Source organism: Aethina tumida, chromosome 4 (assembly GCF_024364675.1).
Source record: "Aethina tumida isolate Nest 87 chromosome 4, icAetTumi1.1, whole genome shotgun sequence".
NCBI classification, from domain to species: domain Eukaryota; kingdom Metazoa; phylum Arthropoda; class Insecta; order Coleoptera; family Nitidulidae; genus Aethina; species Aethina tumida.
Window position 1 is genome coordinate 12,107,451 of NC_065438.1, and position 19,468 is coordinate 12,126,918.

Genomic DNA, 19,468 nt, shown 5'->3' on the forward strand with positions numbered 1-19,468 from the left:
TTGTGTTAGAAGTAATATTTTTAAAAGTACTAAGTAAATTATTTTATGTAAAAGAAGCCCCTGAAGAAAGTTTTCAGTATTTGCAATGTAAATTAAAATAAAAAAGTAATTATATTTTTCCGTAATTAGCTTTCAGTATTTTCAGTAATATGATATGGGTTTTCGTTAAAGTTTGTGATACAGCCGGAGATATCAAATTCCAGTTAAGTATAATATCTCCTTTAATTGGGATGTACGTATGGGGAGATATATAGTGTGTAGATAATTTATTTAATTTAATATTTCCCACTAAATCCAATATGTTCATTCTATCGATGATTGCTTCTTTTATATATTACGATTTTATATATTATGATTGGATTTGGAGTGCACCTCTTAGAAATAAAGCAAATTACTATAATAATAATTATTATTTACATAACATTGTCAGGCCAGAAAATTCCATTGTAATATTAAACCGCAGAAAAAAATTGAAATAAATGATTTCCCATTTCCAAGATAATCCGACGGCCGCAAGAAAATTGATTAATAAGCCCGAAACAGATATTACATGAATGCATAAATATGATCTTGTCAATAAAATTATTATAATCCGATCTAATATAATCACGAGGAGGGGACCCCGGACTCACGTTGTTTACAGCGTGATCTTCCAATCAGTTTCATGTAGCACGGTGCTCCGGTTCGTTTCCTCCTTGTCTTGTTTATTGACGTTGCGTAGTATTGTCTCGTTTTGTCGCGGCGGCCGCGAAAATCCGACGTTTAGTTTCAATGCGAACGCTTTCGGTTCAGCACATTAGTATCGTCGTCGTTCCAACTTTTAGCTGAGATGTATTTTTTGAAGATTATTTGTAAATTCTTTCGTAAGTACTTTAATTTTATCGAATTATTATTGTATATATTGCATTATTTGGTACTTTGTATTTGACACATTTTTTTGTTACAAATTTTATAAGTTAAGTTTTATATATTTAAAAGTTTTGTACATCTTTAACTATAATGTAGCTACCAGCTAGTTACTTTATTAGTTGAAAAATTTTAATAATTTCAAGATCCTCTAAATTTCATGTACCAAAAATGGCGAATGCGCAAACAGTACTTAAGTACAAATTTGTTTAGTATGTGTGGCTTGAATCAATGTTAATTTTATGATTTATTAGATAAATTGTTAATCACAATTGTTTATAAATTATTCTTAAAAAATTTATTTAAACTTAACCATTTCATAGTATATTTTAATATCAGTAATAGTCATTATTATAGAAACTTTTTAAAATGTTAAATATATTATGCATTATGCTTTTATTTAATGTGAACTATTATATTAATATTAATTAGCTTTTGTGTTTTCATAAAATATTACTAAAACATCTATATTTTTAATCTATAAAATGTTACATATTCATTTTGAATTGAGCTGGACATAAATATAGACTAAGTTTGAAAGAGATTTTTAATGATTAAGTCTCTGTTATTTAATTTAACATTCACAATTATAAACAAAAATTTATAATTTTTGCCAATCTCCGACGTACAGAATCAATCATTTTTCGAATATACAATTCAAGGAGCCTTTAAGAAACTTCTTGAATGTGATTCTAAACGTGATCCCCACATGTTTTCTATAGGGTTCTCATAGTCTTGAAACTAATTTCAAGAAGTCCTATTTCTTCTAGGTTGCCTTTAAATTCAGTGACGATAAGATTTAATTGTTTTTGTCATTTTAATTATCCAGTTATCAATTTTCTTTCAGGTTTTTCGAACTCAAACAAATTTTTTCGTTGGTCAGTTTTTTAATTTATACGGTAAATGATTGACCTGTTTAGCCACAACCTTTTAGCCATCTTTTCTAATATTGTCCATTAATAATAAAAAAATATTCAATTAAAAAAAATGATTATTGGCTAGTTAAATAATAGTAAAAGTATTATGGAATCCAATTCAAAAATACAACTCATATTTTTTATATATTATAATAAGTTCATATAATTATGGCCACTGCAGTATACAAAGTTATAACATAATCATTTTATTAAACTACAAAAATATATAATAATAAATGTAATACCTAGAGGCTGTTCAGACAGACTACCAGTTTCTTTAAAACACCTCCACAACCGTTTAATGATATCTTGGCAAACAAGTCAAGAATATGTGATTAATTTTTGTGCACTCAATTTAGAGATAATATTTATAACTAAAAGTAAATTTAAGTAATTTATCTAAATTTGTTGAAAATATTCTTAGAGTTCTATTACGAATATAAATCATTAAAATAAAATAATATAAATAATAATAAAAAGATATTTACATTTTTATAGTAATATTTTCTCTTAGATTTTAAAGATTGTTAAAAATTTTAGTCAATCATATTCGAGTTTTTTGTGAATAGTTAATCTTTTCACTAAATTGACATATTCAACTCAAAATATTTATTTTGCTTTCTACTGGAATATTGCTGTAATGTGCCGTTTATAAATAGTATAAATTTAATTGGAGACCGTCTCTAGCTTCTGAATCACATTTCCCTCAATCACGTTGTAAATTCAATACATTTCCTGATACAATAAAATGCTAATTAACTACTATAAATAGATCTGCATTATTTCAATTTTCCATCGTGCTAAATTATTTATCGTCAGTAAACACGCATTGTTCTTAATATATTTTAGTGCACGTGCTATTAATCAAAACCATTAACATAACATACAGATGTCACCATTAATATTAATTAATTAAATATAGGAAAATGTTATCAGGAATAAATATCAATTATTTAATTAAATGTTAGTTTAAGGAAACATTATTAGTAATTGAGTAATACTCAAAACTATTCTGCAATGTGATAATCGTATTCAGACAAGTTTTTGTAAGTGTTTCAAAAAATAGTTAAGACATTTGCAATATTTGTAATATTCACGTGATAAATATCAACTAATGAAAGGTTTCTGCATAAAGTTTCGTCCAAACCATCGCTTTCTAGGTTATTTGATCCGTAATAGACAACCTCGATTAATTTTTGCAAACTTCAAGGAATAGGTTAATTTTATAATTACTTACCGGTAATTGTAGGAAATGAGTTTTTATTGAGAAGAATTAATCATCCATTTTAAATTTTAATAAAATTATCAAACTAAACAATGGATTATTAAAATAGTAATAAATAATTAATAATGTACAATTATAAATAATCAATAATACACTACAGATAAACTAATTTATTATATTAATTGATATTTTCACTTAAATAGATTGTTAATGTGCCGAACTGTTTGTATGACTAATGGGATCATTCTCCAAAGACTTCAATTAATATATATAGTTAATTAATCCATACTTTATTTAACTTAACAAATTACTTCAATAAAATTTAATTATTTTAGCAATCACCATTTAGTTTTGATAGATAATGAAAAAAATAGTAGGAAATTTTATTGGAATCATTAATTTAAAGCCTAAACATGACACATGACCAAGTAAAACAAACAATGTGTATTCCTGCAAACTCGCAATTACAAAGTATCAAGTTCAGATCATATGGCTGAACGGTTTGGAAACAAGGCACGTTGTTCACCATGAGATTCGTTTCACTGACAGCTATTCTTGCCATGTAACACCTGGGCGAAAATAGATTTAATAGAAATCGTCCGAACGGAGGGCTCTCCGGTTTCTCATCCTTAAATCTACCGTTTATTAGGGTGTTTTACAATTAACCTAATTGAGACTGTAATTCTGGACCAATTTGGCCTGATACAGACGTAATCGTGTATTTTTAGATGTGCGGATATTTAATTTAATTATGTGAATGGTCTATCCTATACGTGATCAATGAGTCAATTTATTGTCCTGTTAAGGTTCAAGGTAAAATTATTGAGTATGCCTCTGACGGATTTGAAAATGTATATGTATGAAAGTAAAGAAATTGAATGAATGAAATGATTTCAATCATATGATAATAACACATCAAATTAAAATTAAGATAATTTATTTTTCTAATACAAGAGTTAAACTCATTTTCAAAAGTTAGTAATGTTGAATAAGTATCTAAAAATCGTATTGTTTATATTATTTTATCTTTTACAATTTTTCAATAAAAAATAATGTTTTTAATGAAAAAATAATCACAATAGTAAATTTCGACATATTATACAAAGAGTTAAGGTTAAATTAAATAACATTGATTTAATCATAAATATCCATTTCAAAATTAAAGTTGATGTATTTATGTCCAGCTTATTTCAGAATAAGTTTTATTGGCGACAAAGGGCACAAATGAGATCACACAGTTATACTTATTTAAAGATATTTTAGTAAGTACCAATTTTCAGTGATCTTTCATATTTTATACCTGATTCAGTTTGGTTGATCAGACGACATAATCTAATCAGCAATTATGACCCAATTTTATAACAAATTTATTTTTTAAAGAAGCTAATTTCAATGGGGAACTTTTTCTATATTTTGACTTACAAGTAAAAATAGGTACTCAGACATTTCCATACTGACACGAGTAGAATGCACTAATTATAGAAATTAATTATATAACATTTTAGATACTTATTGAAAAACCCAGTTATGTCATTTTCACATTCATTCCTAAAGTCGATAATTCAAATCCTTTATTGTGTGTTATAATTGGCAACAAAAAAATTTAAAAATGTAGTAGTATTTTACAGATACTAACTCAGTTAATTGCCATATAAATATCTTTATTATTATTTTACTAGGTAGTTGTAGAAATGTTACAAAAAATCAACAATTTTATCACGTTCACTATTTCTATTGTGGTTTTTCTTGGGATAATAATAAGTGTATTATCATTATCACTCATTTATCTCATTTATAACAAGTCATGAATTAATTACATATATTTTTATATTAAATGTCGTGATTTATCCCTAGCAATGTAATTGAGTAATTATTCCACACCTTAAATAATACAACTTCTTATAAACATGACCAAATATAAAAAAATATAAAAAATTGAAAAACTAAACCGATTATCTAACAACTAATTCAATAGAAATTTCGTGCAGATTTTAAAATCTCAAAACAAAAGAAGTCATTTAACATTACACAGTTGAGTGGGTGGATAACCTAGTCCTTCAGATTAAATGGATCCGCCCACGATTCGTTCATAGAGTGGTTATTAATAGAGAGGGTTGGGAAAACACCCTCAATTATCCGATTTATTTATAAACAGGTACGATAACAAAATACCGCACTTTATATAATAATTTAATAATGCACAAGAAGAATTTCCAAGGTTATTTAAAATTGTATCCTGTCAATAGAATAAGTTACATAAATTTTCGGTTTCCCTTGTTATTGACAATGCTGTATTAATTCTATTTATAATTTAATAAAAATAATTAAGTATCACAGCAAACCAATTCCTGTTGAGATGCATAACTTGTATTATGCAACTAGATTTATTTAAAGGTTCCGTTTAAGTTCCTCATTGTCTTGCACTTACTTAAATACACCCTCCAACATTTTTAGTACAAAGCTTTAAGGAAACATAAAAAGAATACTTAGTTTGGTATTTATTTCTAGATTTTATCGATGCAAATATTCACTTGACGATTTATTAGTCTCGGATTTGTGCATGCTTTCCAACACTTGTGCACAACGTAGGGCGACCAAGTGAATGTTCGGCAACGTTCTGCGTCACGTTATTTACAAGCACGCAGCGAACTTAATCGAATCAAACGAATTTATATTTAGAACTTGGAAAGAAGCTTACTTGTTAAGCTTCTTTCCATTCCAAAAACGAGGCAAAGGAATGTTTACCCCAATTCCACTTTCGAATTATAAATAAAAACTTTTCAGGGTCTGTTTTTGAGTATTTTCTTTGAAGTGGGTAATTACTTAAATGCAAGGTACTTAAAAATATATGTTATTTATGAAGTTTTAAACGCTTGCCTGTTGTGTAACTGAAAAAAACATGCTTTGAACTTTGAATAATTTATGCTCACGTGTTTTATTATTTTATTTTGTATGGGTAGAGTGGAGATGTTTTAATTAAATAGCACTTTTTATTATACAACGTGTATAAAAAATTTATTATCTGTGCTAAAGAAACTATTATAATTAAGACTGATGCATGAACAAAAAATTATTGGTACTTATATAACCTTAATAATTGACACTGAAGTGAGGATTCGACATGACATGGGATTAGAATTTTATAAACATCAGATATTCTTAATATAATAAATGGTTAATTTGACAATTAATCGAAAACGGAATTTTATCTTTGAGAGGTAGAGTTCTGTAACTCAATTTTTTTATTATTTCAATACTTTACCAATTTAATCATGTGTTTTTCAGGATAAATTAATTAATGACTGTAACATTTCATATTGTAACTATAAAATAGATAGAGATGAGTCAATTTTAAGACGAATAAATCTATTAAAATATGACTTATACATCATAAATTAGTACAACAAGAAATAAAGTTATTGAATAATGTAGTCTGAGGGAACAAAAAAAAACATAAAAGACTCTGTTATTTCAATACTTCTCCTATTCAATCTTTACTTATTTAGCAGAAGTTAATTACTAACTATTACTTATGTAAGATTTCATATGGTATTATTAATATAAGTCATATTTTAAGACGTAAATTATTTAATTTTAAGAATAGTCTAGACCACTTGAAGTAGCAAAACCTGAAGATAAAAGTCTCAGATATTTCAATATTTCTCAAATTTATTTTTAAATTTTTCGGCAGAAATTACTTATTAACTATTACTTCATATGGCAACTATAAAATAGTTAGAGATAAATCATATTTTAAGGCAAAGATTAAATCTTTTAAAATATGACTTATACATAATTAACTAATACAAGAAGATATAAAGTTGTTGAAGAATGTAAGCTCCTTGTTAAAATTATTAAAACATTCATAAAACGAAGACTTTTTTTAGGATTTGTCCAGACCTTCTGAGGTAGCTACAAAAAGAGAAAAATTTTCTCAATTTATTTCTCACTTCTTCAGGTGAAATTAATTACAACTATTATTTGTATAGCATTTCATATGGTCACTATAAAATATACAGATATAAGTCATAATTTAAGTCATAGATTAAAAATATATCTTTTTTAAAATTATTAAAACAATAACAAAACGATAACGTTTTTGTATAACTTGTCCAGATTATCTGAGGTAGCAAAGCCGAAATAAAAGACTGGTATTTCGATATTTCTCCAATTTATTATAAACTTCTTCACCAAAAAGTGCTTATTCAGTATTACTTATGTAACATTTCATATTGTAACTCTTAATATATATATATATATATATATATATATATATATATATATACACACACACATATATATATATATATATATATATATATATATATATATATATATAAAACAATAACAAAACGAAAACATGAAAGAAATTGTCCAGACCATTTGAAGTAGTAAAAATAATGACTGATATGACTGATTAATATATACCTATGTCTAATAAACACATTATATATTAATAATTAATTAATTCATTATTGAGATAATTGTAGAAAAACTCGATAAGTTTATATGTTTATTTTTATCTGTGGAATATAATATGTAACTAAAATTATTATTACCGATTATTTATTACTTTAATTATCATTTAAAATCTAAAAAATAGATACAGAATAGTAATAGAGTAGTATTTTCTAATTAAATTAGCATTGAACGATGTCATGGAAGTCGGCTGTTCACAACTAATCCTAGTCATTGAAACAATCCACTTCTCTACAGGTAGTGTCTGACCTTTTTCCGGAACTTTTATTTAAACCGCGACCTGAAAGGACGCCTCAGTAATGCACCAGCTCGGAAATCACGTTGCAGAACACGCATCCCGCTTTAATATTTTCGTTATTATATAAATCCAGAAAATTACGAATAATGATAGGGGGAATATCTGGTTACGATTCTGTTGTGAAACCGTTTCGTTCTATTGTGTTTTATAAATAGTAACGTGGCGTTGAAAAATTGAAAATTATCTTTATTAGTGGAAACTGTGATAAATGAACGGGAGCCCTACTGGCTTACATAACAACTTTTATTGTACCCTATTTGGGCTTATACATGTTCCATAGAAACATGCCAATTAAAATCTATTTTGACGTTATATTGATTTTATGTCTGTGTATGTGTATTTTACACATTTTCAACAGTTTACTGACTAGGAATTGAATCGTACTTTCACTTAGCGTGTAACAGTCTAGACACTATTTCGATGTATTCGTTTATATTTGTGCAATTCAATGCAGTTGAATATTTAATTAATATACTTATATGTTGTGTGACCTATATGCTTCAACAAATAACATAAATACGGACTGCATTGGTAAAATTACTTTTGAATGACGGTTGCGTGATTTGGCATTTAAATGTGCGTGATTAAACTATTCCTCATTAATATGTACAATCTAAATTAATTAAATATTTCAACACCCGTTTCAGACATTTACGACTGAAGAGAGGATTCATCAAATATGGAATCAGAGTCCGGTACTACGAACACAAAGATCTCAGATTCAGGATATTCAAACAGTTGTAGTAATAGCAATTCCCAAAGAAGGTACTATATCATCATCCACAAAAACAATTTACCCCAACTTAAATTGTTTAACGTGTTGCAGTGCCAGCTCCAAATCCAGGCACAGCGGCAGCAACTCGAGTAGAAGTAGTGGATATTGTGGCGCAACAAATCCGGATGGCAGGTACTTAAAATCCATCAAGTAATGCACCAATCAATTCAACTATTAACGTAACTTTCAGTGTCGAGACTGGTCCGCAGCCACCGAAACGCAACAAAGACAAAGAGCACAAGAAAAAGAAACTCAAGTCGACCAATTCGACCAACACAAACACCACACCGGTCGCAGCGTCGGCCGCCACGACACCGACCGAACAAAGAACAACAACCGTCGTCTTAAAGGAGAACACAACCACAGAACAAATCATGGGTGTCGAGGCTTTGCCCTCCGTCATCGTGGAGACGGCCGTACCGCCGGCTGAGAGCATGGAGAACGCCGTGGAAGTAACAATAACGGCTCCGCCAACGTCTCCAATCACAGGTAATAGAAATTATAATTAGAGGTAATTAATTAATAACTAGGGGGTGGCGTTTACTATTAACGGGGATGTTGAGTTTCGTTTGCACAATTGGGGTGAAAGGATTTAGATATAACACATTTTCTGTGGTATGTCCTTTTTGCATACGCTAGCGGAGACCTCACCTCCAGCGGAAGAACTGTCGGCCTGGCCAGTTGATCAGCAGGACAACCAGCATCAAAACGAGGCCAACATAGAAAACGCAGTCGCTGTCAATGAAGAAGAGTACAAGGCCCCCTTAAATTGTCAACCAGATGTACGTCTTACTCCTTAATACACAATTTTTCAGTTGAATTAATGTGTCGTTTTGTTTTCAGGACGGCTTTTGCTGTGTCATATCAATGTACGACGGCGTGGTTCTGTACACAACCCCCAGTTTGACTGCAGTTCTAGGTTTTCCCAAGGATATGTGGCTGGGTCGTTCATTCATCGATTTCGTACACCCTAAAGATAGGGAAACCTTTTCTAGTCAAGTAACGACAGGTATTGCATTACCTTTGGTCGACTCCCAAGGGAAATACAAAGGCAAGTCAATCAATAACCTAACTGCACACAAATTAACTCCTTTAATTAACCATTTTAGATGTAAAAAACTGCCTTTACGTTTGCCTGAGGAAATACCGAGGATTGAAGTCTTCAGGATTTGGCGTGGTGGAGAAGGCAGTTTCTTATCAGGCATTCCAGCTTACAGTTACCTTTAGACACATAACCGAAGCCCCAGAGGTTAAATATGTTAACAACACCAGCGGAATGTTCCTGGTGGTAGTAGCAGTTCCTGTTTATACTTCCTACAAAGGTAATACAATTGCGACGAATAATTCCCCAATTAATTTCCATGTTTAGTTCCAGAGGAACGTAAGAAGTCGCCGAAGTTTGGAATGCGTCACACTGCCGCGTGTATTTTCAGTCACGTGGATCCTGATGTCGTCACACACTTCGGATTTTTGCCCCAAGACATGTTAGGAAGATCAGTATTCGATTTCTATCATCCGGAAGACATGCCGTTTCTAAAAGAAGTATACGAATCTGGTAAGGCCTTAATTATTGACTTGTTTAATTGGTACTAAAATATTTTTTGTAGTGATGAGAATGTGCCAAATAGCGGGTAGTGTATTCCGCAGCAAACCCTATAGGTTTGCAGTGCAAAATGGTGGCTTCGCCATGATTGAGACTGAATGGTCCAGCTTTGTTAATCCATGGTCCAGAAGATTAGAGTTTGTTATTGGACTCCACAGAGTTCTACAGGTACATCCAAACGTTTGAATTATATTGTGCAATACTAATATTGTTTTTGAAGGGTCCTCCAAATCCCGACATATTCGAGCCCGCTAAAGAAGAAGACTACATTTCTGAGGAAGTCCTCAAGGAAAGCAAGTTAATACAAGAGGAAATATTGATGTTGTTGAAGAACGTAAGCACTTAATATTAAATTATTAAAACCATGGCAAAACGAATATGTTTTGTAGGAATTATCCAGACCATCTGAGGCAGCTAAACATGAAGTGTCGAAACGATGTAAAGACTTAGCCAATTTCATGGAATCCTTAATGGATGAAGTGAATAAGTCGAATCTACAATTAGACTTACCGCAGGATCCAGATCCTACCATTTCGGTAAGTGTGAAGAAACGGGTAAGTGTCATCAAAATTTTTATTTTCTTTTTGGCATATTAACGCTAGGTAATGGATATTGAATAACTTATGTGTTATGTTCATGTTTTTTATGGTTTTGGATCTACCAAAGATTATTTATCTATTGTTAAGTTTGTATAAATAAATCTACTTTCAATACTGAACTATCTACAAAGGAATGCTGATAATTATTCAAATTTATTCATTACACTTTCATTAACTTGATGCAAATTGGTTCTTAATTGTAATTTATTAATTGAGAAAATTTACTTTTTTATTCCTTTGTGGATTACTTCAATAAGTTCACAGATCAATTTGCTTCACATAATTTAGTTGCACACTCACTCATTCACAAAACAAAATTAATATGGCGACATCAACTCGGGGATGACTTTTTCATTTTTCATACATTCTATGCATCAATCATTCCAGAAACATTAATAACCTTATCTTAAGTTTTAGCCTTGGCGACAAGCTGAAATGTAAGTGGTGAAAGTTTCAAATTCATTCATTTTTAATCGTAGTTGTTTTGTATACATTTATTATGCAACTTAAATAACGATTCTAATAATATACTAATAACTAACATGAACTTTGTACATTTAATTTTTGTTTCATCTTTTAATTTATGGTTTTCCCCATTAATTTGTTGTGTACACCTTCGTCAATTGTTATCCTTATTATTTGTTTTGAAATTTTCAGGAAAGAGATTCGGTTATGTTAGGTGAGATATCACCTCACCACGAATACTATGACAGTAAATCATCATCTGAAACACCACCAAGTTACAATCAGCTCAATTATAACGAAAATATTCAGAGATTTTTCCAGAGCAAACCGAAAACTACTGTATCAGACGAAAGTAATGGTGTTCTTCAAGGCACTATTGACACAGACCAAGAGGGCAAAAGCTCATCTGCTGCACAAGACTGTACCAATAACCAGTGAGTCTATTTTTAGTTTAATTTCTTGACTTGATATACCATATTATTCCAAGTAGTGGTTAATGAGTTAAAATATTCCAAATATTTATCAGTGTTGTTGTCTAGAAATGTCAGTGCATTCTAGCTTATATAATGCTTATGCATATTTATTGCCCATAAATTAATAGTTTATAATAATAATTGCTGAAACACTAAAGATTTTCAACACGTTTTTATCTACTAATCGAATATTGCCAAAGGAAACTTGATACACAACCAGTAAAATTACTATTATTACTTACTATTTAAAAATAAATGCGTTTTAAAATCTAATGCTAATACACTTTTTATGTGGTCTCTTATTGCATCATAGAAATTATGTAACATAAAAAGTAGAATTTTTATTGCGTGTATAAACATTTACCATTAATAAGGTCAAACGTTTTAATATCATTCATCAAGTAGATTTATTGCAGGACGTTGTTACTTCAGTTCTCTTTTCAGGAAGTGTTTATCGCCAGTGCAAAACAGCGGAGCTTCTGGTAGTGGTAGTGCAGGAAATTTGAGTTCAGGCAGTAATCCGAATATTGAAAGTGGTACCACAAGTGGGACGAACACTTCAACCAATGACTCATACAAACCCCCGCACCTAACCGAGGCTCTTTTGTTAAAGTAAAGATCATTCCATAAGAAGTTTTTATTGTCCCATTATAAGAAAAAATGTTTACAGGCATAATGAGGACATGGAGAAGATTATGATTAAAAGGCACAGGGAACAAAGGTCCAGTGTGAAGGAGAACAAGAAGTTTTACCACAAAACCGAGAAGATTAACATGGATAAGGCCAATATTGATAAAAATGACGTAAGTTTATCGCAGTTTTATGATCATTTATTACGTAGAGATAAAGATGTCTGTACTTTACAATTGGAAGAAACTAATAGTAAGTCATAATGTTGTTATAAAAAACCCATTAAGTAACAACATACTTCAGTGTGCACGTGTTTGATGTAATTAACTTTTTCAGACAACAAATCATGGGCATGGAGTAAAGAGGAGTGGTTCCTATTCCTGGGAAGGAGACAGTCATAAGATTTCAAAGCATACGAAGCATCAGAATGGTATAACAAGCAACAAAGAAGATTTGGCACACGCAACCACCAATGCTTTCCCATCTAAGACCATCAACAACATGAACCAACCAGTATCCAACAACATTAACTGTACAGAAAATGTCTACCAATCAACTGTAAGTAACTAGAGTAAATTTTGATGCCAAGACGCTTATCAGAATTGTTTTAACAGATAAATGATGTAAATTTGTGGCCCCCCTTTTCTGTTACGGTAACACCAATGAACAACTCCCAGGCTTGCAGTATAAACACAACTCCAGGTGGACAAGCCGGTTTTGCAACCGGGATGTTTCCAGTTTATTACATCCCGGCCCATCAGCGACCAGCTGCAGTTGGGCAAGAGTTCGTCGATTCGGTTGGTCTGGCTACCTCCAGGTACCAAGGTAGAAACATTTGTGTTGTTGGAAATTCGTAGGTACATGTATTTTGTTGCAGTTCAATATATGCCTGGTATGATCTACAATTACAACCCGATCTTCCCCGCATCACCGATAATATGTTCACCCCTGCCGGTACTGCCAGTGACTGTCGCACCCTCAATCACGCCCGTCAACCAGGACAATCGTCAGATTAACAATCTGCAACCGAACATAAGCAACAACGCTCCCTCCACGCAACCAGAGCACAAACCTAGTCCACCTAGTGGAATGGCCGGACCGCAGTTCCAGAGGCCCGCCTCCCAGGCCACTTCAGTGAAGGCCGAGCCTGGAAGTGCCATGGGATCAATCGCTTCAGCCAGCGTTGCCAATAAGGTAAGGATGAGTTAAAACACTAATGAAGGTTACAACCAAAGGTGTATTGATTGACTGATGGCATATTAAATAGTGGAGTCCGAAACATTTGGGTATTTTACAGGCGTTATCGGAATGTTCTCGAAAGGATATGGGTTTGCAATCGGTTTGCTCACCCGATTCGCCTCTGGTTAGTCCACCGGACGGCGAAACTGAAATGGAACATTTCAATATAATGGCAAAGGTTATTTGATTTTAAATGATTCGATATTGTCTGCATGATGTTTATATGGTTTATTAATTTGAATTCATGGTTTACGTTCGCCATGTGGGTCAACGAAAATAAAGTTACTTTAATTCAGATTTAAATAAATACCAGTTAATTATACTGCTCAACAAATACGAAGAAAAAACTTGCGACTGATGTTGTAAAAGGTCTGCTGGGGTACATAATTTTTGTCATCTTTAGATCTTGATGTTTCATGTTAATTACTATTTTCTTCTTTTCTGGAAGTTCTCTCTTGTCACTGGAAGTGACTTTATTTAATAAAATAATATAAATCCTAAGAATATATTCTAACTATTGAGAAATAGTAAATACATTCCTGGATAAAAGTATCGAAAACCTAGGATGTATTTTTTTTTTAATTTTGTATTATTAAAAATATTATAATAAGTAGACAAAGGCACAGTTTTTTCCAAGATCTAAGTTTAGAAACCCCTTAAATTTAATTTATTTAGACTCTGTGGAGCTACTCTTTTGTCCCAAACACATAGAAATCAGCAATGTTTAGTAGCCCTAGTAACAACCCTGGGACTTTTAATTTGAATTTAATTATTTTCACTAAAAGAATCTTACGTTGAAATTTTTACCATCATTTTGATTTTTAAAGACCCAAAATTAGCAAAAAATAGTCTCTTACACCACAGTCGCAAAATGACTGTGAACTAGTTTTATTAACCTTAAAACAAATAAGATTTGTTTTTAATTAAATCATCCCTAGCCTTTAAAATGTTTTATTACCTTGCAGTTTAAAAAAAAACACTCACAACACGAGTGCATCGCTTAATTACAGTCAACACAGTAAACAATTCTAATTACATAAAAATAAACAGTTGTATTTAAAGTTACTGTTGACAAAAGTAAATTTCATTCGTTGACTTAATTAAAATATAAGCTTGACGTTTTTAATTTTCTTTTTACATTTTCATTTATTTGCATAAAATTACCTGAATTTATACTGAACAACTTTTTGCTTTCCAGATAATGAACAATGAATTCATCTCAAATATGTAATATAAATTTATAATAAACAGCAAAATTTTGCATAATGATTAATATTTTGTACTTTTACTACAAGTTCAGGTAAATTTCTAGTTAATCTATCCATATCATCCAATGTTGTAACAAACATGTTCAAATTATGCTAACAATTCTTTCTTGTACACCTTACTTGAGGTAAATGAGGTAAGACAATTTTTTCAAATATTTTGGTTTTCAAAATACTGATTTTTTATGGGGAAATATTACACTTTTATGGAGTGTTAACTTTGCCCATTGAATAGTGCATGCATATTATGGTAAAGTGTGATATTTTCATCCTAATTTCCTTGGTATTGAAAACAAATTGGAAACATTGTTTTAAGTCACTTCTCGTACGATGGGGAAGAAATAAACTTCAATTTGTTTTTATAATCAAATGTTGACGTTTCTCCAAAAGTAATTGAAGGGTTTGGTTGTATTTAACGATTTTTACAGATTAATGAGAATGTAGACAAATTAAAGAAAGTTAACAATTTTGGCAATAACAATATTGATGAGGAGAGCAGTTATTCTTCGTCTTACTCATCCTTTTTAAAAACCGACACTGGTTCTGGCTCCAACGATGATTCGAACATTATGGACAGTAAAACAACTAAAACCAACAGTGACGATGTAATTTAAATAGTTAATAATTTTGAAGTGCCTTATTAATTTGTTGATTATTATTAGAACACTTGGAAAAGTCGAAAATATTACCCATCACGTAAAAAAGACCCGCCATGGTTAGAAACAGTGTCCGTAACGCCGGACCTAATCTATAGATACCAAATGGCCGTAAAAGGTATTGAAGACATTCTGGAAGCTGATCTCAACACCCTCAAGGAAATTCACCAGGTAAACACAATCAATCTCTCCCTTTACATATAAATTACTAATTGATTTGTTTCTTGCAATTCAGCCAGTCCTAGTCAACGACCAACTAAATCAATTATATATAGAAATGGAACTGGAGGGATTATCGACGAAGCTAACCCTCGAAGAGGGAATTACTTCAAGTAGCAGCAGCGATGAAAATTGCGCAAATACTTCCAAGGTAATTTATCAACAAGCTGTAATTCAACGTCGATTTGTTAGATGTAGTTTACTTGAGGATTATTTCAATCCTTGCACGATCAAAACTTATTACGGTTTAATACGTGGGATTACAGGTTTCAATACACAATGAAATAAATTATTAACTGCCAAGTGGGAATTAGTTTCCAATCGATATAAACGCGAATTAAATTTGACATTATGACTGAATGTAAAAAACGTACTTTCTAGCCGAAAAAGAAAAGGAGATCGTACAGTTCGCTGATGATGATTTACGAGGAGAACGCTCCTTTACCACCTCCGGATCCGCACTGAAATTTTGACGATTACAATCGCAAGGACACCGATATGGTTCTATTTTTGTACTCTGTTAATTTGTGAAATTTTTGTGTACATGTATATTTTTTGACTAGATTCAGAGCTCATATTTATTTAAAGTGAATTTTTGATGTTATAGATAGATTTTTTCAATTTTTATAATGTGTATTTGTACATCGCAGGTCATTTAATCATGATTGTTAGGACTTATACAAATTAGATATATGTATAGACGTTGTAAATTATTTATAATAAATATTAAATTTTGCAAAATAATACGTGTTTTTTTTATCCTGCAGTTTTCAGGAAGCAACGACTTTTAAACTTTAAAATCTTTCTTCCAATGAAGACTGATCATAGAAATTCTGGGATGATCTGCAATTTTTTCAATAATAATGCATCCTTTGGTCTTTTCTTCTTTGACATTAAACGGTGTTCAGCCATTGAATGCCTATGAAATGTGTCGTTTAATGCCAAAAAATCAATAAAACATATTTATTTGTTCTATTTACAATTATTAAGATTATTAATGTTGCCTACAAAGTTATTAAAACCGAAAAACAAAATCCTATGGAAAATGAAGGACCCCCAGGACACATCAATTTATCCGTTGCATTTAATTTGTAATATCCTGATACGTGATGAAAGAGAATCCGAACGGTAAACGCAAATTTTATTTTGGCTGGAGGTCCATTTTCAAAAGCGCACTAATAGTTATTAGCCTTTTAATCGTTTTCGGATATGCAATTTTCAAACTGGACAATCTGTTCCAGAATTAGGTGGACATCAAATATAAAATCAAGTTTGTCCAGGAAATTTTCGATAATCTGTCGGGGTGTGAAATACTCGGCATTTGCTATGTTAGCTGGATCATAATTCATAAAGAATCTAATTAAACCATATTATTAGTTATTTTTATCTGAATATTTTTAAAATTTCTTTGCAATTAGTTTGGGTTAGGCTCACTTCTTGGTAACAGAAAATTCTTAATGAGGGGTTATCAGAGGTCCAGAGGGGAATAATTATCGTTCTGCCAGAACAAGGCATGTTGCAAAGAGAAATTACACAAAAAATAAGCCCAGGAGAAGTCGTGGAAGAATCACCACAAAAGGCCAACTCAAATAGCAAAAATAAATTCAACAACATACTAAGCCTCTGAAGAGGTCCTTTAGTCACGTCTAGCATCAATGCTGGCACGAATTTGTTATGGCATGTCTTAATATCTTCTTGGAGAACATTTCCTCATTCTTCTAAACTTGCTGATATAAGTTCTTAGTTATTCCAAAAGTGTTGAAAGATCCGACGATCAAGAATTCTAATTCGGTCGTATCTTCTATTTTCAAACAATTTTTGGAACTCTGCTGGTATGTGGAAGAGTATTATCCTGCATAAATAAGAGAGAATCCCTGGAAGTACCTCCTCTTTGTAGGCCAATTCTAGGTCTCATCCGAAAATAACACATTTCACCAATATTCAATCGTCCAGTTTTGCTTTAAATTGGTGACCATTATTTCTGTTCAATCTTCACTTCACTTCACTGACAAGAAGTAAAAAATGCAGGGGAAACAGTGTAAAGCATATTTTGTTACTTTTCCTTCAATTTATACCAGATTTTTCAATAATAATGGTTTACCCGTACTTATTAATTCAATATTTTCTTCATACGAATATTTAAAAAATTTCATTACAAAGATTGAACTAAAGACAGGAATGTTTTTTGGTAATAGAAAATATTTTAACATTTCAGTTAGAAATACAATTATTTTTGTGGGTGCTCTAAGTCATTACCTAAAACTGGATAATAATAATTGAATTTTAGGATGGATGCAAAAACCGATCTCGACAATCCCTATAATAACCCCGGAGAAGGATGCGACAAAAAACATGCCTAAAAGAATCATGTCCATATCAGGTCCCGTTTTCATAATAGACCAAGTGGCGACCCTCCACATTAAACTGACAGACACAGCTCATTTGGTGAACGACGCCTTCTGCGTCCAACAATTGCAGAGGATCACTGTCACGTTCGTCAGCATCGTCACCGCCCTGTTCACCATCGCGATGAACTTCGCGGCGCCAAACAAGGGCGACGCCGAACCGGACCTGTACTTCACCTTCTAGGCCTTCTCCAACGCGATTGAGGTCGTCAGCATCGTGTGGATTATCAGCGAGACCTGCGAGGAGGTAAAAAATTTACGTCAATGTTGCTACTCGGGCACGGATTAAGTTCTAAATTGAGACGTCAAATTTAAAAGCATAAATAATACTTTACCTAGTTACAATTGTATTCCCTGCAGAATGATGGCGTAGCATAAAATAATTTAATATTTATCTAAGAAGTAATTATCTTTTTGGGTACGTATACACGACCCACCATTGCAACTCACATCTTAATTAACATAACTTATGATTTAATCATTTAACATAAAATAAACAACTTTTGACTGTGCCTCATTTTCACAAGTCAACTCTAAGCTCATATTTATATTTAATTAACCCTTCTAAAAACTTAACATAACTCCCGTTGTCTACCCCTACGTGATTTCCATTCTTAACAAACATCACCTTATAAATTATGTAAATAACACTTCCGCCTAAACAGTACATCGGAATGTTTTATGTAAAATATATTTAAATGAAACGAGTAAACGGGATTTACGTTAACAGGTGTACCATCGTCTATTTGGAAATAATCGAGTTGCAATTGATTAAAAGGATGCAGGCTCCCCAGACGGGGCCATTTAAGCTCTCAAGACTGTAACCCCGCCATTAAGAAGCCCAAGAACAAAGTAAGTAATCGCAGTCGAAGTACTTTATGGCATTGATGTAAATGGCAATTATTGGAATCCTGTATTTTCCTTTCACTGGAAATGCTTTCACAATGCCTTGTTATTGGTATGGGGGATATTCTTTTTCGCATCAATTTGAATTTTGATCCGAACTTAATGTAATTGTTTGGGCACAAAAATCCAAAACTAATTGGAATAAGTTGACATGTCTAATGTCCCATTTCCTTTTGTTGTTCTCAGAAGAAATATCATTAAGGACATTTGAATATTGAGTAGCTGCGGCGTCGGGCGGATAAGGAGACAAAAGCGGGCAGATCAGTAATGGAGAGAAAAGGTTATTTTGAATAGAAATTTGTTCAATTGAAATAATTTCAATTGCAAATTCAGCGACAATTTAAATAGTTCCGTGCGAGACAGTTTGGCTTTGAACATTTTCGAGGTCTTTTATTATTCGTACCTTGA

The 19,468-nt window shown here is 31.6% G+C and overlaps 1 protein-coding gene across 5 annotated transcripts; it reads left to right on the forward strand.

Moving 5' to 3' along the window:
• The first annotated feature begins 723 nt into the window (after positions 1-723).
• On the forward strand, positions 724-16,493 carry LOC109596137 (period circadian protein). Of its 5 annotated transcripts, XM_049966395.1 has the most exons (22): positions 724-863; positions 8,473-8,590; positions 8,652-8,732; positions 8,791-9,089; positions 9,240-9,382; positions 9,444-9,651; positions 9,710-9,922; positions 9,970-10,155; positions 10,208-10,371; positions 10,424-10,537; positions 10,593-10,757; positions 11,460-11,701; positions 12,185-12,352; positions 12,411-12,543; positions 12,707-12,928; positions 12,985-13,195; positions 13,248-13,564; positions 13,668-13,787; positions 15,303-15,479; positions 15,537-15,701; positions 15,766-15,900; positions 16,131-16,493. In XM_049966395.1, the coding sequence occupies exons 2-22, from the start codon at positions 8,505-8,507 to the stop codon at positions 16,212-16,214; spliced, it is 3,633 nt and encodes a 1,210-aa protein (XP_049822352.1). In that variant the 5' UTR covers positions 724-863; positions 8,473-8,504; the 3' UTR covers positions 16,215-16,493. The 5 variants fall into 5 exon arrangements, 4 of the variants coding, with proteins under 4 accessions (XP_049822352.1, XP_019867185.1, XP_019867186.1 ...); XM_020011626.2 differs by lacking the exon at positions 13,668-13,787 and having other exon boundaries at positions 12,396-12,543; XM_020011627.2 differs by lacking the exon at positions 13,668-13,787.
• Positions 16,494-19,468: the final 2,975 nt, after the last annotated feature.

Excerpts from the sequence above, each read along its gene's own strand:
- LOC109596137 (XM_049966395.1), top strand. The coding sequence starts at position 8,505 with ATGGAATCAGAGTCCGGTACTACGAACACAAAGATCTCAGATTCAGGA. Across the intron at positions 10,156-10,207 it reads AAAAGAAGTATACGAATCTG|TGATGAGAATGTGCCAAATA; the intron begins GTAAGGCCTTAA and ends TATTTTTTGTAG. Across the intron at positions 15,901-16,130 it reads ATTGCGCAAATACTTCCAAG|CCGAAAAAGAAAAGGAGATC; the intron begins GTAATTTATCAA and ends CGTACTTTCTAG.